We start from the raw sequence: 16,161 nt of genomic DNA, 5'->3' as shown, positions 1-16,161 counted from the left end.
TTTTCTAGAATTCTTAAAAACTAACAAAAACCTCTTTCTAAAATATCTTCTATTGTCTTTAATCACTGCATTAATGTATTTGGAAAACCCGGTTCAATTGTCTTTGGATTTCACTTAAAATTATGCGGGTCACTCAAGTATAACAAAGAAATAATTTATGCATAGCTTACATTTTGTTTAATACAGGTAATCCAAGAATTTAAAAACTTTCCTTCTTCGAAATGTTTGTTGGTTATTATCCTACTTATCTGAATTATTTTAATGTTTTCGAACTTTGAAATATTTTAATCAACCCAATATTTTTCTCGATTTTACATACCATAACAATATATATATATATATATATATATATATATATATATATATATATATATATATATATATATATATATATATATATATATATATATATATATATATAGAAAATATAATTACAGTAGTGGGGCTACGGTATACGAGGACCAAAAGCCACGACAAAATGAAATATCCCCACTACTGGGCCAAACGAAAAAATGTATTAGTAAATATATAATCTAAGTCCATGGGAGAAGCGAAATCTTAACACTAAGGTTAGTAACTAAAGTTAAATCCTAGATAGGTAAGGTATGGAATATAAATACTAAAAAAACCGTGACGGTTATACAAAAGAAACTACCTTACCTAACAATGAATCTAATTTAATTAATTAATAACCATTTACCTGATGATACAAAAACTGTAATAAGTACTAACCTTGGTATATGCATATACAAAGTTGTAAGTTACAAGAAAAAACCTTAACCCTATGAAACTTGATGTTAATGTCTGTCACAACACTACAGCTGTCCTGGTTAAGTCCCCTTAAAACTCTAACGGTCCTTGGGGCTCCGAAAAAGCGAATGAAGGAGAACGCTGTGGTTCTGGAGACAATCGGTTCCTGGTTACTAATGGGTTGAAGTAGGTGTTTGGTTAAACTAATCCTAATATTAATCGTTATCCTAATCGGGTAAAATCTACAAAAAATAACATTTAGAGAAACATCAAGGCACCCAAAGATGACTGTCAACACATACTCTTACATCGAATTACCACAATAAACAAACATTTTATTACATCAGCTGACTGTCATCCTGTCTATTTATTGCGTCTGCGCATTTAAAGAATATCTAGTAAATTAGGCATGAAAGTTTTTATACCGAGTAGGTATACAAAAAAACAGAAAAAACCTAATTAGGTCTCCGATAAATTTACGATCTAAGCTCAAGGCCACATAATACATATGAGAAAACTCGGATTTTACACTGTTAATATTTCAAAAGACAATGAAAATATCAATAAAATTATAGGCCTATAAAACTAAATGATTAAATTGCTCACCTGGGTTTTAAATAATCATTTCGGCAGATTTGGAAGCCGGGTTTTAAATAATCATTTCGGCAGATTTGAAAGCCGGGTTTTTCAATCAAGATTCTTTATCATATTATGTTGTTCCAATTCCTCCCTTGATGTTCGGGGAAAATATTAAATCCAATCACAGATTTTCTACCCGATTTTAAGACAAAAAAAATGCCGGTTAAGGCTTGGAGAAATACACCTCTCTGTGTGAGTTGTTGGCCAAAACTGACTTTAGCCGAGCGACTCTTGACCACTTTAGTTGATTACACTTGCGCATCGTATCGTCTATTGCCCATAAACGTTTCATAAACGGGATTCTGAGGGGTTTTAGGATTTTAATAATAAATTATATTAATTAATTATATGTAAGCAGTTGTGACTGCTACAAGTTTACTTTCAGGTATTATAATCACGATGTAAAAAGCAGTGTTTTCAAGTACTTTTATTGACATATAACTTTCGTAAGAAGTAGACAAAGTTGAAAATCATTAAAATCATGAGAAAAGAAAATAACAAAGAGACAATATCACCAATAATGACCCAAACATAAAAAAATTACTGTGCAAATATGCTAACGAAAACCGAGAAGAATTTAAAACCAATGAAAACATAAGGGACCAAATTATAACTTAAAGCTCTCTCCTCTGCCTAAATCTTATAGAAGTAAGGAACGATTGTAAATCACTAAAGAACGGGAAAGAGACAGGACTAGGATACTTAGTAGAACTATTTAATAACAGATAAGCTATTCCCTCTATTGAAAGATCTGTTTCAGATTTGTATTAATAAATCGGAAGTCACAGAAGAACAGAAAATGTCCTAGATATCGGCAATACAAAAAAAGGGGACAAAAGCAACTATGAAAATTCCAACTATTGGAAAAATCCAGTAAAATCACTCTACAAGAACAGCAAATCACAAATTAAACAAGAACAAAACTTACCATATCAGATACAAATACCAAAGTTCCAGATTGTAATTAATTCCTATTAAAGATAGTAAATAGCATTAACATGCCACAAGAATATAGCTTCAGAAATATGGTAACATATTTATTTGTTCATACAGCGTCGTTTAGACGTTTCGCTGATCCATTTGATTATCCTCTTTTCGCATTTCTTCTTCCACTTTTTATTACTAGATAATTGAATTACTATATTTTTCACTTCCATGAGTTTTTCTATTATTACGATTATTATGAATGTTAATAACGATTTCATTCATTCAAGTCAAACATACAGAACTATTCCACTGTCTGAAATCATTACAGAAGAAATACCAATAAGGTATGGTGTAAGTGGATCAGCGAGTGGATCGTTATCACGAGAAAGATTTGGATATACTACTCTTCAGCTCGAAGAAATGGGATTCAATTAATAAAATTCACTTTTTTCAAAAAGGGAATTGAAAAAAAATATTTGTTTGTTTAGACTTTGCATAATAAGTTCTTTAAAACTCACTGTTAACGTTAGAATCATCGCTCTCTTAAATTAGTCTAGTATTTTGTTACTAATTATAATTTTGTATAAGATTCTGGTGTCTGATGTACCAATTTAAAAAAATGTATAGGTATATCGCAAAGAACTTAGGAAATTATCAATAATTTGATGAATTTAAAGAGAAATATCTATCTTTATATTTTAAGATTTGATAAAATTTCAAATTTCTTATTATTTCAGGTTCTTCCTTGCCTCCAAATCTTTCTTCGATAGGAACTGGAGTAATGGGCACACTTCCGTCAAACCTAGGCACTTCCATCGTGCCCACCAGCTATAACCAAACAGCCATTTCAAACAGTACTTTCACCAACCCACTAACTAATAACCCGACTGGCCTCCAGCAAACTTCCTACAACAATCCCTCCTTCAGCAACCCCGTAACGAGCTCTCTAACTCAATACACGCTTCCCTACACAAATCCCTTAAACCCAGTAGTATCGACCAGCTTTGCCAATAACAACGTAACCTTCTCTAACCCTTTGAGTTCACAGTTTAATAGTTTACCCCTATCGGGGACGTCAATGAGCATCAAGTTGAAGCAAATCGATGATGTCGATCTCGGTAAGTGTACTTTTATGTGAGCCATTCGCGTTTACGTAATGAAATAATTGAATTCAAACCGATGCCAATGGCTAATTGTCACAGCCGGTGGTTTCACTGTTAATCGTAACGTAATGAGTTTGCTTGTGAAGTTAAAAATAATTGCTCGAGTTAACTTAAGAACTCAAACAAAAAAAGCCATGTTAACAGGCTTGAAGTAATTTACATCTTTGGTAAAGAAAACTATTTTTGTTTTATATTAAATTATTTTATTTTAGTATGGTCGTTAAAAATAACAAATAAAATTTTTAAATGAAGTTTCACACACATATAAGCACAAATAAAATAATTCTTTAATTCTTTTTCAGTGCATTAGTAGTGTAGAAAGAAAATTTCGAAGGACCAGTGACGAGTGGCGAGATAAAAAAAATATTAAAAGTAAATACTTAATCTATCCAATCACATTATCGTTATATTTGCGGTTATCCATATGCGGAGTCGACTTTTCTAATTTTACTTCTGTATCACTTTCTATCTTGGATCAATACATATGTCCTCCGCAAATATGTCCTTTCGAAACGTCTCTCACCAGGTTTTCTTTAGTTTTTCTTTTTTACTAGTTTGAAAAAATTCCAACTCAGTAATTGGTGCTACCCCTACACATCGTCTAATCAATTTATTTTTAATTTTATCCTTAATTATCAATTCACGTAATAGTCTAGGCACTCTAATATCCACCACATTCATTCGCTATTCTTTTTTTTCTTAACTTTCTAACATTCAGTGTCATACATCACTGCTGATCTTACATCAGTTTTATAGAATTTTCCTGTCAGTTTCATTAGAATATTTTTACCACAAAATACACCACTTTTCTCCTCTAACTCTACTACCTTCATCTCCATCTGTTTCCTTATTATTATATAATATCCATTCTTCTTCTTGATGTACCTATCCGTGACGAATATTGAAGATAACTGTGGTAATATTTATCTTGTCTGTAGTAACGCTGCAAAACTGCACAGATGTGGTGTTAAACCAGGCTCTGAAGTTCTTTAACCAGTATGTTCTTCCTTTTCCTGGACCTTGCCTTTCATATATTTTCCACTCAACATAGCTTGTAGGTGCTTGTAGCATACATATTCGTTTATTTTCTACGATACAACACCATAAAACAGAACAGAGAAGAGACGCATCGTAGCATTCTTACTTTCATACCAAGAGAGAGATTGTAACTTTTGAAGAAGTCTCTCATCCAGTTACAGATAAGTCTAGCTTTTCTGATGCGCTCTTTTATCTACTGATTCTTGGTCCATTATTGACATATTATAGTGCCGAGGTAGTTGTAGTGCTTGACTCTTTCTACTGGGGTTTGGTCGATGAGGAGTTGACCTTCTCTTGCTAATTGTCATGAGCTTTGCCTTCTTTATGTTTATGTTGATTCCATATTGTTGACTGGTATGTGATTTTGTTTATAATGACTTGTAGGTCTAGGTTGCAGGCAAATACAATGGTGTCATTTGTATATCTGATCTTATTCAATCGATAGTTAATTTCTTTAAATGTTGTGCAAAGCTTCGTTAAATATTTTTTCAGAGTAAAGTTTGAAGATTAGAGGATCTATAAGACACCCTTGCCTTACTCTATGCATGATTTTTACGTATTCAGTGTGTTTACTTTCAATTCTGAGATTTGCGGTTTGATTCTAGTAAACCTTTGTTGCCAATTCCTGCTTCTTTTAGTATTTGCATTATCTTGGTTTACTGTACTACTGATGTAGATACGCATACACATATCAAGTAGAAGTGGGTATACGTCACAATTGGGGTCTCTGTATCTTTTTGAATAAGATTATTCCAGGTTTACCATAGATTCTATTATAGATTATTTTTAGGGAAAGTTTTAAAATTGATATTTATCGTACGGTATTCTTCGTAAATTCTTAGCTCCTGGCTTATGGCTGGTCAATTAGTTTGAGTGGTTCTGGTTTTATATTATTGAGGCCTAGCCCTGCTTTACCTAGTTATGTTATTGCAGAATGAACTTCCTACTCCAATATCCTTGGTCCATTATTTAGCTCCTTCTTTTAGCTCAAAGGTGTTATCTCTTTGGTCATTAAACAGTTTGTCTAGGTGTTTTCCAGGTTCTTATTTTACTCTGTTTTTGCAAGATAATATTTTTGTCAGAATAATAATAATATATATATATATATATATATATATATATATATATATATATATAAATATGTATATATATATACATACCTATTTCATTTTAAAATTGCAGTTGTTTAATAAAGACAACTTATTAATAAGTATTTAATTAAACTATTAAACGTAGATTAGATTATGTATATTATTTAAAAAAAACTGTTAAGGGTTTGCGTAAAGTTCTGTAATTTATATTTAAAATTTGGGTTTCTACCGAATCTACAAGTTGAGAGACGCGTTGTGTCAAACTAGAATTTCTCTTTAATCCAAAAAATGTTTTTTTTGTTTTAAAAACCATTCGTATAGGGGAGGTGACCGGCGAAGAGAGATGCCTGTTAAGAGAGAGTTATTGTATTTCCAATACTGTACTGTATTTCCAATTTTTGATTTAAAATCGCCCATTACGAATGCACTGTCCTGATTAATAATGTAGTCTAGTATGTCCTAGCCCATCAAAGAATTGTTCTCTTTTTTAATTGGTCTGCTCATATTAAGAGCAAAGATCGTTATATTTTTTCGCAGTTTTAACTCCTGCGATGCTGTTTTAAAATTTCTCCTTTTTTATGTATTATATACTTACAGAACGTTGGTTACCAAAATAGCTCTCTTAATTTTATTCATTGCCACCCTGCCTAAATTTCTTGTGAAGTAATATTGATACTCTTGCCTGAGTTCGAGCATCTTGTTTTGTTATTAATCACGTGCGCCCCAGTTTTCAAATTCAAAACAATTTTAATTAAAACAATATTTATGATCAGATTATTTACGAATTCTAAAATCTTAATAATTAACGTAAAATGCTTTTTTGTTATTACACTTGCATAATAACAAAAAACATTGGAAAAATTCAAAGACCGCTGGTCATTACTGCGAGTACTCTTTTTAGTGTTCTTTAAGAGTGGTTATACATTGAGGGAATCTTCCTGCTTTATAACAGTTAAGTTTAAGGGCTTCTTTTTATATGCAAGCGAAGCATACTTTTTATGTAGTTTTTCGATAAGAGCAAAATCCCTGTCAGATGGAAGGTGATTATGTCCGCTGACTAAAATATGGTGTAAAAATAGACACTTTTGTTTCTTCACTAGCTGGAACCATAAAGACATTAACAACTAGTTTTTGTTTTTCCCGGTGCAAGTATCCGTAAAGAAAACGAAATGTTCTACTTCACTTATCTTTGATCTCAGAAAATGTATGAGCAATTATTCACTTCTCCATTTTGCAACGTTTTCCATTCAGACAAACTTATGGCCAGCGTCTTTTGTACAATCATGGATTTCTAGATTAAACGTCTATATTTTCCTGCAATTAAATGCAGGACCAGTGGTTAATTTGGATATCGGTAACGCTTGCTGCAAATCAAATGATATAACACATACCTTTTTATCAATTTATGACCTGGCTGTTTCGCTCTTTAATAATTCCTACATTGCCTGAGCCTTACACTTGTGCAAGTTAAGTCTTGTTGTTAATTTGCTATTTTTTTTTTCTAATTTTGCTGACTCTATTTGGATATTAATTTCGTCGCATGTCTTGTAATTATCTGATTTTGGCAGCTTGAAACCAATATTATACTCGGTACAGCATATCTTACGGTAAGTACTGGTTCTAAGGTTCTGGTACTGGTACTAACTGGTTCAATTCCCACTTTTTGACACCAAGGGACATATCGATCCGAACAGAGACTAGATATTCGTGACTATAGTAATTTTGATACTTTGAAATCGAATGTATATGGTTTTTAACACTTTGTATTTCCGAATGAGATATTTTGTTTCCTCGGTTTGTATGCTTTCCTTTGCTGTAACAATAATATTTACTTTGCCCTCAGAAGCTTGAAGTCCATGGACATTTAAAAACTCTGTTTTGCAGACAAGCGTAGTTTCATGATTACCATTAATGGAGAAGACTGCATTGCTGTTTATATCCGATTTTTAATGTTTTTGCTTCTATCGGGGGATCTATTTTTCTTAACAATATCTATACATCCGAATAAGTAGCTATTTTGTAACTCCCATAACCAAGGTTCCAAAACACGTTAAAAATATTGCTCCCGTGACCCCGAAGATTTTTCCTTCAATTCTTAGTGCCACTGCAAGGCTATCCCAATTCTAGATCAGACACATTTTTTTCGTTTTGTCGCATATACGGTTGTCCTTTATTTCGTCGAATTTTTCTTTTTGATCTTGAATAATAGTGTTCATTCTTTTGTCTTCATCGACTTGTTAGAGTTTTGTCGGATGTGTTTGGTTTTGTCCTTTTTCTTGATTGACCTTGTTCATTATCCTACAACAAAATGCAGTAATATAACAAGCCATATCACAAGCCACTATAATAATACTTTAATCTTGAATAGTAATAACCTGATAAGCCACATTTAGAAAAAAAGTTACATATCGCTGTATTTTCATCATTTGAGTCACTTCTAGATTGTACATAGTCAAAGTCACGATCACTGTCATCGAATTTCGACCCAACTTCACTATTTTTCTTGCAAGAAACGTCAGAACTCACAGAATTATCCGAATCGTTTCCGCCCAAGTTCATCATTTTGATGTGGCTTGTCATTATGTCGAGTAAATACTAGAGAAAAACCAGACCTATCCAATAGTATATCCAATAAGGTTTATGGTGCCATCTATTAACGAAGGGCTGAAATAATTTTTTGGTGGCTTGTTACATTTTATTACTTTAACCGAGCATAGCACTAACCCTTTTTAAACTCATGTACAGCTTGTCATTGTTTCACATGAAGCCCTTCAATTACATAAAAAACTATTCTGACAATTATTTTTAACTTCACTAGTACTTTATATAGATAATATTTGTTTTATAAATTTTATACCAATACAATATCTAAATATCATATATTATTATATGTACGTCCCTATAATTATACATTATTAAAAAACTACATTACATACACAATAAATGCAATGCTTATATTTGCACATCACACCTTTATTTGCAACCCATTTACGAATATGTTTCTATTTTCAATGCCTTATTTTTCAAAGCTTTTATATTCAAATGAGAGCTTTTGCTTTTATAATTAGAATAAGTTGTAATACATCGTCTAGACCATCTATTTTATGGAACTTATTTATTCTATTCAAAGTTAGGATATCCTTTAAATTTGTTTTTTAAGGTTAAAATTTTCACTTAAAGCAGCCAAAGTGCTAACAATCGAGCATAAGCGATTCATTGACACTATTTAAGGTATTAACACATCTTAAATATGTGTTATTAATATAAGATAATTATTACTAAAACGTTATATGAGACTGATTAAAAATTAAGCGAGAGAGTAAGCAAGAGTTAAGGCAATCCTCGCTTTACAATGTCGACATTCTGATGCTGCCACATTCTATTAAATTTATATAATGAGATAACAAAACCGCCAACGATAGAAGAGGTTAAAAGGGCAATCAAACTGCAAAAAAATAACAAGGCCCCTGGATGTAGTGGAATATCCACATAATTATTCAAGTTGGGAGAAAGCGAAATAACGGACAAGATATATGGGGTCCTATACATAATATGGAAGAGAAAATGCCAAAAGAATGAAATAAGAATATCATCTGCCCAATTCATAAAAATAGCGATGAACTCCTGTGTCAAAACTATAGGGGAACCTCCTTGCTGTGTTGTGGATATAAAATATTTATCGGTATATTAAACCATAGACTACAACCCCTCACAAAGATCATCGGAGAATATCAGGCAAGATTTAGGCAAGAAAGATCAACCATCGACCAACTATTTACAGTAAAGCAAGTCCTAAGCAAAACCTGGGAACATGACATAAATGTCTATAATATTTTTATCGACTTTAAACAGGAATATGACTTAATAAACAAGACACACTTACATAAAATATTAAGTGGATTTGAAACACCGTCCAAACTAGTAAGGTTCATCTAAATAACGATAACGGACACAGTAGCTCAGATACAGATACAAAATAAGATGACAGACCCATTTTAAATAACACAAGGATTAAAACAGGGAGATAGGCTGGCACCAATCCTCTTTAATTTAGCACTGGAATACGTAGTTAAAAATATTAGAAGATAGACACAACACACTTATAAATAAATCAGTCCAACTGGCAGCATCTGCTGCTTAGATAGCTTTGTCTATTTAGGAGTCAACATCTCAAAGGACAACATTGTCGATCCAGAGCTTAGCGGAAGAATTATCCTAGTAAATACGGCATACTTTGCTATAAGCTGGATATTTAAATCACAAGACGTACATATAAGAACTAAGAAAAGATTTTAGAAGATCATAATCCGACCGATAGTGAGCCATGGATATGAAACTTGGGTGTTGACACAGAAATCTGTAAACTACGTATAATCTTTGAAGGAAAGGAACTGAGACGAATACTAAGGCGTATAAATGAGAACAATAGGTGACGAATCTTGTTGCTGAGGCAAGAGTCAAATTATGTTGCAGAACCATATAAGGGATGATACTCGAAATAACTAGACCGCCTGGAGTCAAGTGATATATCCTTAGTTTTTTCTCCTTTTTGATTTTGCTGAGGACAGTTACCAATGAGGAAGAAAATCGGCCAATAGGAGACATAAGGTGAATTTAATATTTTTATCTAATCGACGAAGTAGGTACTTAAACATCGTAACCATCTATGTGAAAATCACTTTGCTTGTCTTTTTGTGATGTGCTTTGTGGGTAAAATTTCAGTTGATCGGTCTCTTAAATACAAAACTATTATTTAAAGTGCTTTATACTACCTCACATAACACACACTTATCAGCTTATTTTATTTATTGTTGCCAGTACTTTCAGAGACTGTTTGTGGTCTCCAGCTTTTGACCCACAACTCTGTTGACTGTTAAGTATTTTGTAGATAACTCACTACTCAAGATAAGTACAGTCTTTGAGTTTATTAAAACCTTGGATTACCTTAACCAATGGTATATACTTTAAACTGCATTTTTGAGGAATATATTTATAAGGGTATCCAAATATTGAGTAGAGTTCATAACTGTATTATTCAAAGCGGCATGATATATTTCACATATTTTAATCAGAAATTTCATATTCGGTTAAAGCATCTTGGATATCTTTTAAACTTTAAATACTTTTCTCTTTTTTCTTAAGTTATTCCTTCTATAAATTTCTTCTAATATAGCAATTAACAGCTAACGCTTTTGCTTGCTTACGCATTCTGCACTTCCACTTTCTTAGGTCCTGTATCACGAGCTCACTTCATCTCAAGACATCTTTCACCTTCAAGTCATTGTCCGATTAGTTGCCTCAATTAACAAATCCTTTAAATTACAATTTAAAGGTACCCGACGTGTAGCTACCCCTGTAACCCCACACCCACCGCCCCCTTGGGGCGGCACAACCATGTCTGGTATATCAGATTTGAGACCGAGGATGCTTACAGATGGATTGGATTCAGACTGGAGTGCCCTCCACAGCGGACCTGACAGGAACTTCTTAAATGGGCAGATGAGCACGGAGGGTCAAGTCGATATGCTAGATATTCCTGGGAAAGGGAGATGTTCTGTGTACATAGCAAGGTAAGACTAAAGAAAATTTTAAATTAGGAGTTATCTTAGTATAAAGTGTATGAAACTCCTCTCACCCCCACTTATTTTCTAAATGATAAAACTTAACTTTTTTAGGTATCTGAACTAAGGTACATGTACAGTGTTTTTATGATGTCTGTGTGGTACAATCTGCCATTTTTATGCAGCAAGATGAATTGCTGTGAAACTTTTTGCATTCGATTTGGGAAAGTATCAGGAAAGTTTGTGAATAAAATTTATTGTGGTGAAATGAAAACTGCATTTTGTGCATTAGAAAAATGCATTTCCAAAGTATATAGAAAATAAAAAATTTTCAACTATGAAACTATCGATAGGAATTAGTCTAATTTTTTTACTCGGGGGTTTTCAAGGTCACCAAACATGATTATGACGACGATAATCCTCCAGCTTCCTGGTAGACGGGGTGGACCACGTTTCTTGGAGTATTTTAATTACTTTCTGAATCAGTCGATAGTCATAACTTATGGATTTTCGAAGTTTCTGAATACAAATATGATAACGACGATAGTCCTCGAGCTACATAGTAGTCAGGGTGGTGGACCTCGTTTCCTGGAGTTTTCTGTAATCATTGGAAATCAGTTGAAAATAATTACTTGGAAGGTTTTTGAGGTATGATATTATCGCTACGAATATTATGACGGTAATGATCCTCGAGCTACCTGGTGCCCAGGATGAACCTCGTCTTCTGAAGTCTTATGTTATTTCATTTGAAATCAGTCAAAAGTCATTATTTGGGGTTTTCAAAATCGATGAACACGAATATTATGACAACGATGATCCTCGAGCTACCTTAAGTTCAGTGTGAACCTCGTCTCCAGGAGTTTTATGTTATCACCCTTGAGGTCACCCTTGGCACCAGATACCGTTGAGATCCACGCCGTCGTAATATTCGTATTCAATATCCCCAAAAACCTCCGAGTAATGACTTTGACTGGTTTTAAATAAAAATAACATATATATATATATATATATATATATATACATACATATATACATATATATATATATATATATATATATATATATATATATATATATATATATATATATGTATATAAATATATACATATATATGTATATATATATATATATATATATATATATATATATATATATATGTATATATATATATATATATGTATATATTGGTGTGTCGGGTATGCGGTCTGTTATTAAAAAAAAAACTCTTTTTTCTTTTATTACTCTATATTTCGCTGATTTTTTGTCAGCTTCATCAGGAGATAACTGAAATATGGTTAAAATGTATAAAAATATCAGGTGAAAATAAACAATGATTTACTTACAGATTTAGAGTTAAAAATATTTAAAAATGTTGTACATAATATATTCAAAACAGTACTGACAATATTGGTTAAAGCACCTAGTCACTAGTAATAAAATTAAAAAAAAATTTTTTAGCAAAAAAAACAACTAAGAAACAATTAAAACACAATAAAATTACACATTAAAAATATACAGGGTGATTTAAATTATAATTGTAAACAAAAATTATTTGAACATACTAAGAATATTAAAGTAAATATTGCTCAACTGTCCCGTGTCTGCCTTATAATTTACTGCATATGACACATTTCTAAAAACAATCTTTTTTTGTAATTGTTTTCTTGCTGTAGAACCCTGAAATTTGAGTAGTCAAATTGATGCCCAGTTTTTAAGTAATGGTCAACTGCTGCACATGCATTCTTCTTCTTTGTGCAGTCACTTTTGTGTTGTGTGACCCTTTGTAGATAACATTAGTTTTATTTACAGTTGGTGTCTTGTCTTTTACTTTAGAAAACAGTTGCCGGTTTTCTAATAAATTATATTGGACAATTTTAATGTTAGCAAATTGTTTAAATAAACTGGTCACAGAAGGTGTTAACTGTGTTATTAATGGTAGTTTTTTTATATTGGATTGTTTGTACTGATTCGATATCAATGAGACCGTCAAATATGTCTGAGTAAAATATCAATTTTTTAAGGATATGTTTTGGGTATCCATTATTTTTAAAGATGTTAAACAGCAAATTTATGTTTCTGTTTATGAATTTATCATCACTAATATGCCTTACCCTATTGTTCATTGCAATCACTGTATTAAACTTTTGATGAGTAGAATGATTTGAAAAAAAGTTTAAATATCTTCCAGAATGTGTTGGCTGTTGATATCAATCTATCAATATTTTGTTTTGTTCAGTTCTTATTAGTTTGGTGTCCAGAAATGATATCGAACAATGATTTTCAATCTCTAAAATAAATTGGATATGTTTGTTAAAGTTATTGAAAATGTTCAAGGTATTTTGAATTTGTGAAGTAGGAACAGAACATATGAGAGCGTCTACAAATTTTTTGATGCAGGGTAAAGGGAAAGGTAATTGAGGAATAATGACATCCAGCAAATGGTTCAAAATGGTTGCTATTATAGGGCTGAGTGGACTACCCATAGGTGCTCCAAATATTTGTCGATATAATTTATCATTAAAGCTAAAATAGGTGTTCTCAAAAACATAATTCAGAAGTGTTAAAAACTATCCTTAGAAATTGTTGTATAATTTTGGATGAGATTCCATTTTGACTGTATTATATTACTGACCAGATCTATTGGTATGTTAGTAAATAACGATATGACATCTAACGAAATAAAAACATATTCTTTCGGTAAAATCAACTCTCTGATATCATTAACAAATGAAAATGTATCCTTTGCATTATAGTTGTTCACTTCGTCAAAAGCATCTTTAAGAATGTTGGCAAGAAATTTGGATAAGGCATAAGTTACCGAATTGGTACAGCTTACAATAGGTGAAGGTATACCTTCTTTGTGAATTTTTGGTAAGAAGTAAAGTTTTGGACAAGATACATTGTGTTCATTATAAGAAAATTGTATCGTAATAGTTGGATCTCTTTTTAGCTGAAAATATGTAATTTTATCATTTAATCAGCCTTCTGTTTTTTCATACGTAGCGATAATATCATACCTCAAAAACCTTCCAAGTAATTATTTTCAACTGATTTCCAATGATTACAGAAAACTCCAGGAAACGAGGTCCACCACCCTGACTACTATGTAGCTCGAGGACTATCGTCGTTATCATATTTGTATTCAGAAACTTCGAAAATCCAGAAAAAGAAATTTATAGTTGCTTCTAATATGACAGGAAAGATTATTTTCACAGGAATATACATATATATATATACATATATATATATATATATATATATATATATATATATATATATATATATATATATATATATATATATATATATATATGTATATATATGCATATATATATATATATATATATATATATATATATATATATATATATATAGAATATATATATGCATATATATACATATATATATATATATGTATATATATATATATATATATATATATATATATATATATATATGTATATTCCTGTGAAAATAATCTTTCCTGTCATATTAGAAGCAACTATAAATTGCTTTTTCTGGATTTTCGAAGTTTCTGAATACAAATATGATAACGACGATAGTCCTCGAGCTACATAGTAGTCAGGGTGGTGGACCTCGTTTCCTGGAGTTTTCTGTAATCATTGGAAATCAGTTGAAAATAATTACTTGGAAGGTTTTTGAGGTATGATATTATCGCTACGAATATTATGACGGTAATGATCCTCGAGCTACCTGGTGCCCAGGATGAACCTCGTCTTCTGAAGTCTTATGTTATTTCATTTGAAATCAGTCAAAAGTCATTATTTGGGGTTTTCAAGATCGATGAACACGAATATTATGACAACGATGATCCTCGAGCTACCTTAAGTTCAGTGTGAACCTCGTCTCCAGGAGTTTTATGTTATCACCCTTGAGGTCACCCTTGGCACCAGATACCGTTGAGATCCACGCCGTCGTAATATTCGTATTCAATATCCCCAAAAACCTCCGAGTAATGACTTTGACTGGTTTTAAATAAAAATAACATATATATATATATATATATATATATATATATATATATATATATATACATACATACATATATACATATATATATATATATATATATATATATATATATATATATATATGTATATATGTATATATGTATATATGTATATATACATATATATGTATATATATATATATATATATATATATATATATATATATATATATATATGTATATATTGGTGTGTCGGGTATGCGGTCTGTTATTAAAAAAAAAACTCTTTTTTCTTTTATTACTCTATATTTCGCTGATTTTTTGTCAGCTTCATCAGGAGATAACTGAAATATGGTTAAAATGTATAAAAATATCAGGTGAAAATAAACAATGATTTACTTACAGATTTAGAGTTAAAAATATTTAAAAATGTTGTACATAATATATTCAAAACAGTACTGACAATATTGGTTAAAGCACCTAGTCACTAGTAATAAAATAAAAAAAAAATTTTTTAGCAAAAAAAAACAACTAAGAAACAATTAAAACACAATAAAATTACACATTAAAAATATACAGGGTGATTTAAAATATAATTGTAAACAAAAATTATTTGAACATACTAAGAATATTAAAGTAAATATTGCTCAACTGTCCCGTGTCTGCCTTATAATTTACTGCATATTTTTCTTTATTAATATGACACATTTCTAAAAACAATCTTTTTTTGTAATTGTTTTCTTGCTGTAGAACCCTGAAATTTGAGTAGTCAAATTGATGCCCAGTTTTTAAGTAATGGTCAACTGCTGCACATGCATTCTTCTTCTTTGTGCAGTCACTTTTGTGTTGTGTGACCCTTTGTAGATAACATTAGTTTTATTTACAGTTGGTGTCTTGTCTTTTACTTTAGAAAACAGTTGCCGGTTTTCTAATAAATTATATTGGACAATTTTAATGTTAGCAAATTGTTTAAATAAACTGGTCACAGAAGGTGTTAACTGTGTTATTAATGGTAGTTTTTT

The 16,161-nt window shown here is 31.2% G+C and overlaps 1 protein-coding gene across 2 annotated transcripts in view; it reads left to right on the top strand.

Annotated features, from left to right (window-relative positions):
* The window catches only part of LOC140436986 (RIMS-binding protein 2-like), a 404,098-nt gene that overhangs the window by 197,934 nt on the left and 190,003 nt on the right, over nt 1-16,161 (top strand). For both annotated transcript variants that reach the window (XM_072526193.1, XM_072526194.1), the window contains 2 exons: nt 3,054-3,434; nt 10,941-11,178. In XM_072526193.1, the coding sequence (XP_072382294.1) occupies nt 3,054-3,434; nt 10,941-11,178 (619 nt within the window). The remainder of the gene's footprint in view (nt 1-3,053; nt 3,435-10,940; nt 11,179-16,161) is intronic.

The sequence above is a fragment of the Diabrotica undecimpunctata genome, chromosome 3 (assembly GCF_040954645.1).
Source record: "Diabrotica undecimpunctata isolate CICGRU chromosome 3, icDiaUnde3, whole genome shotgun sequence".
NCBI classification, from domain to species: domain Eukaryota; kingdom Metazoa; phylum Arthropoda; class Insecta; order Coleoptera; family Chrysomelidae; genus Diabrotica; species Diabrotica undecimpunctata.
This window is presented reverse-complemented; position numbering and strand designations above follow the sequence as displayed.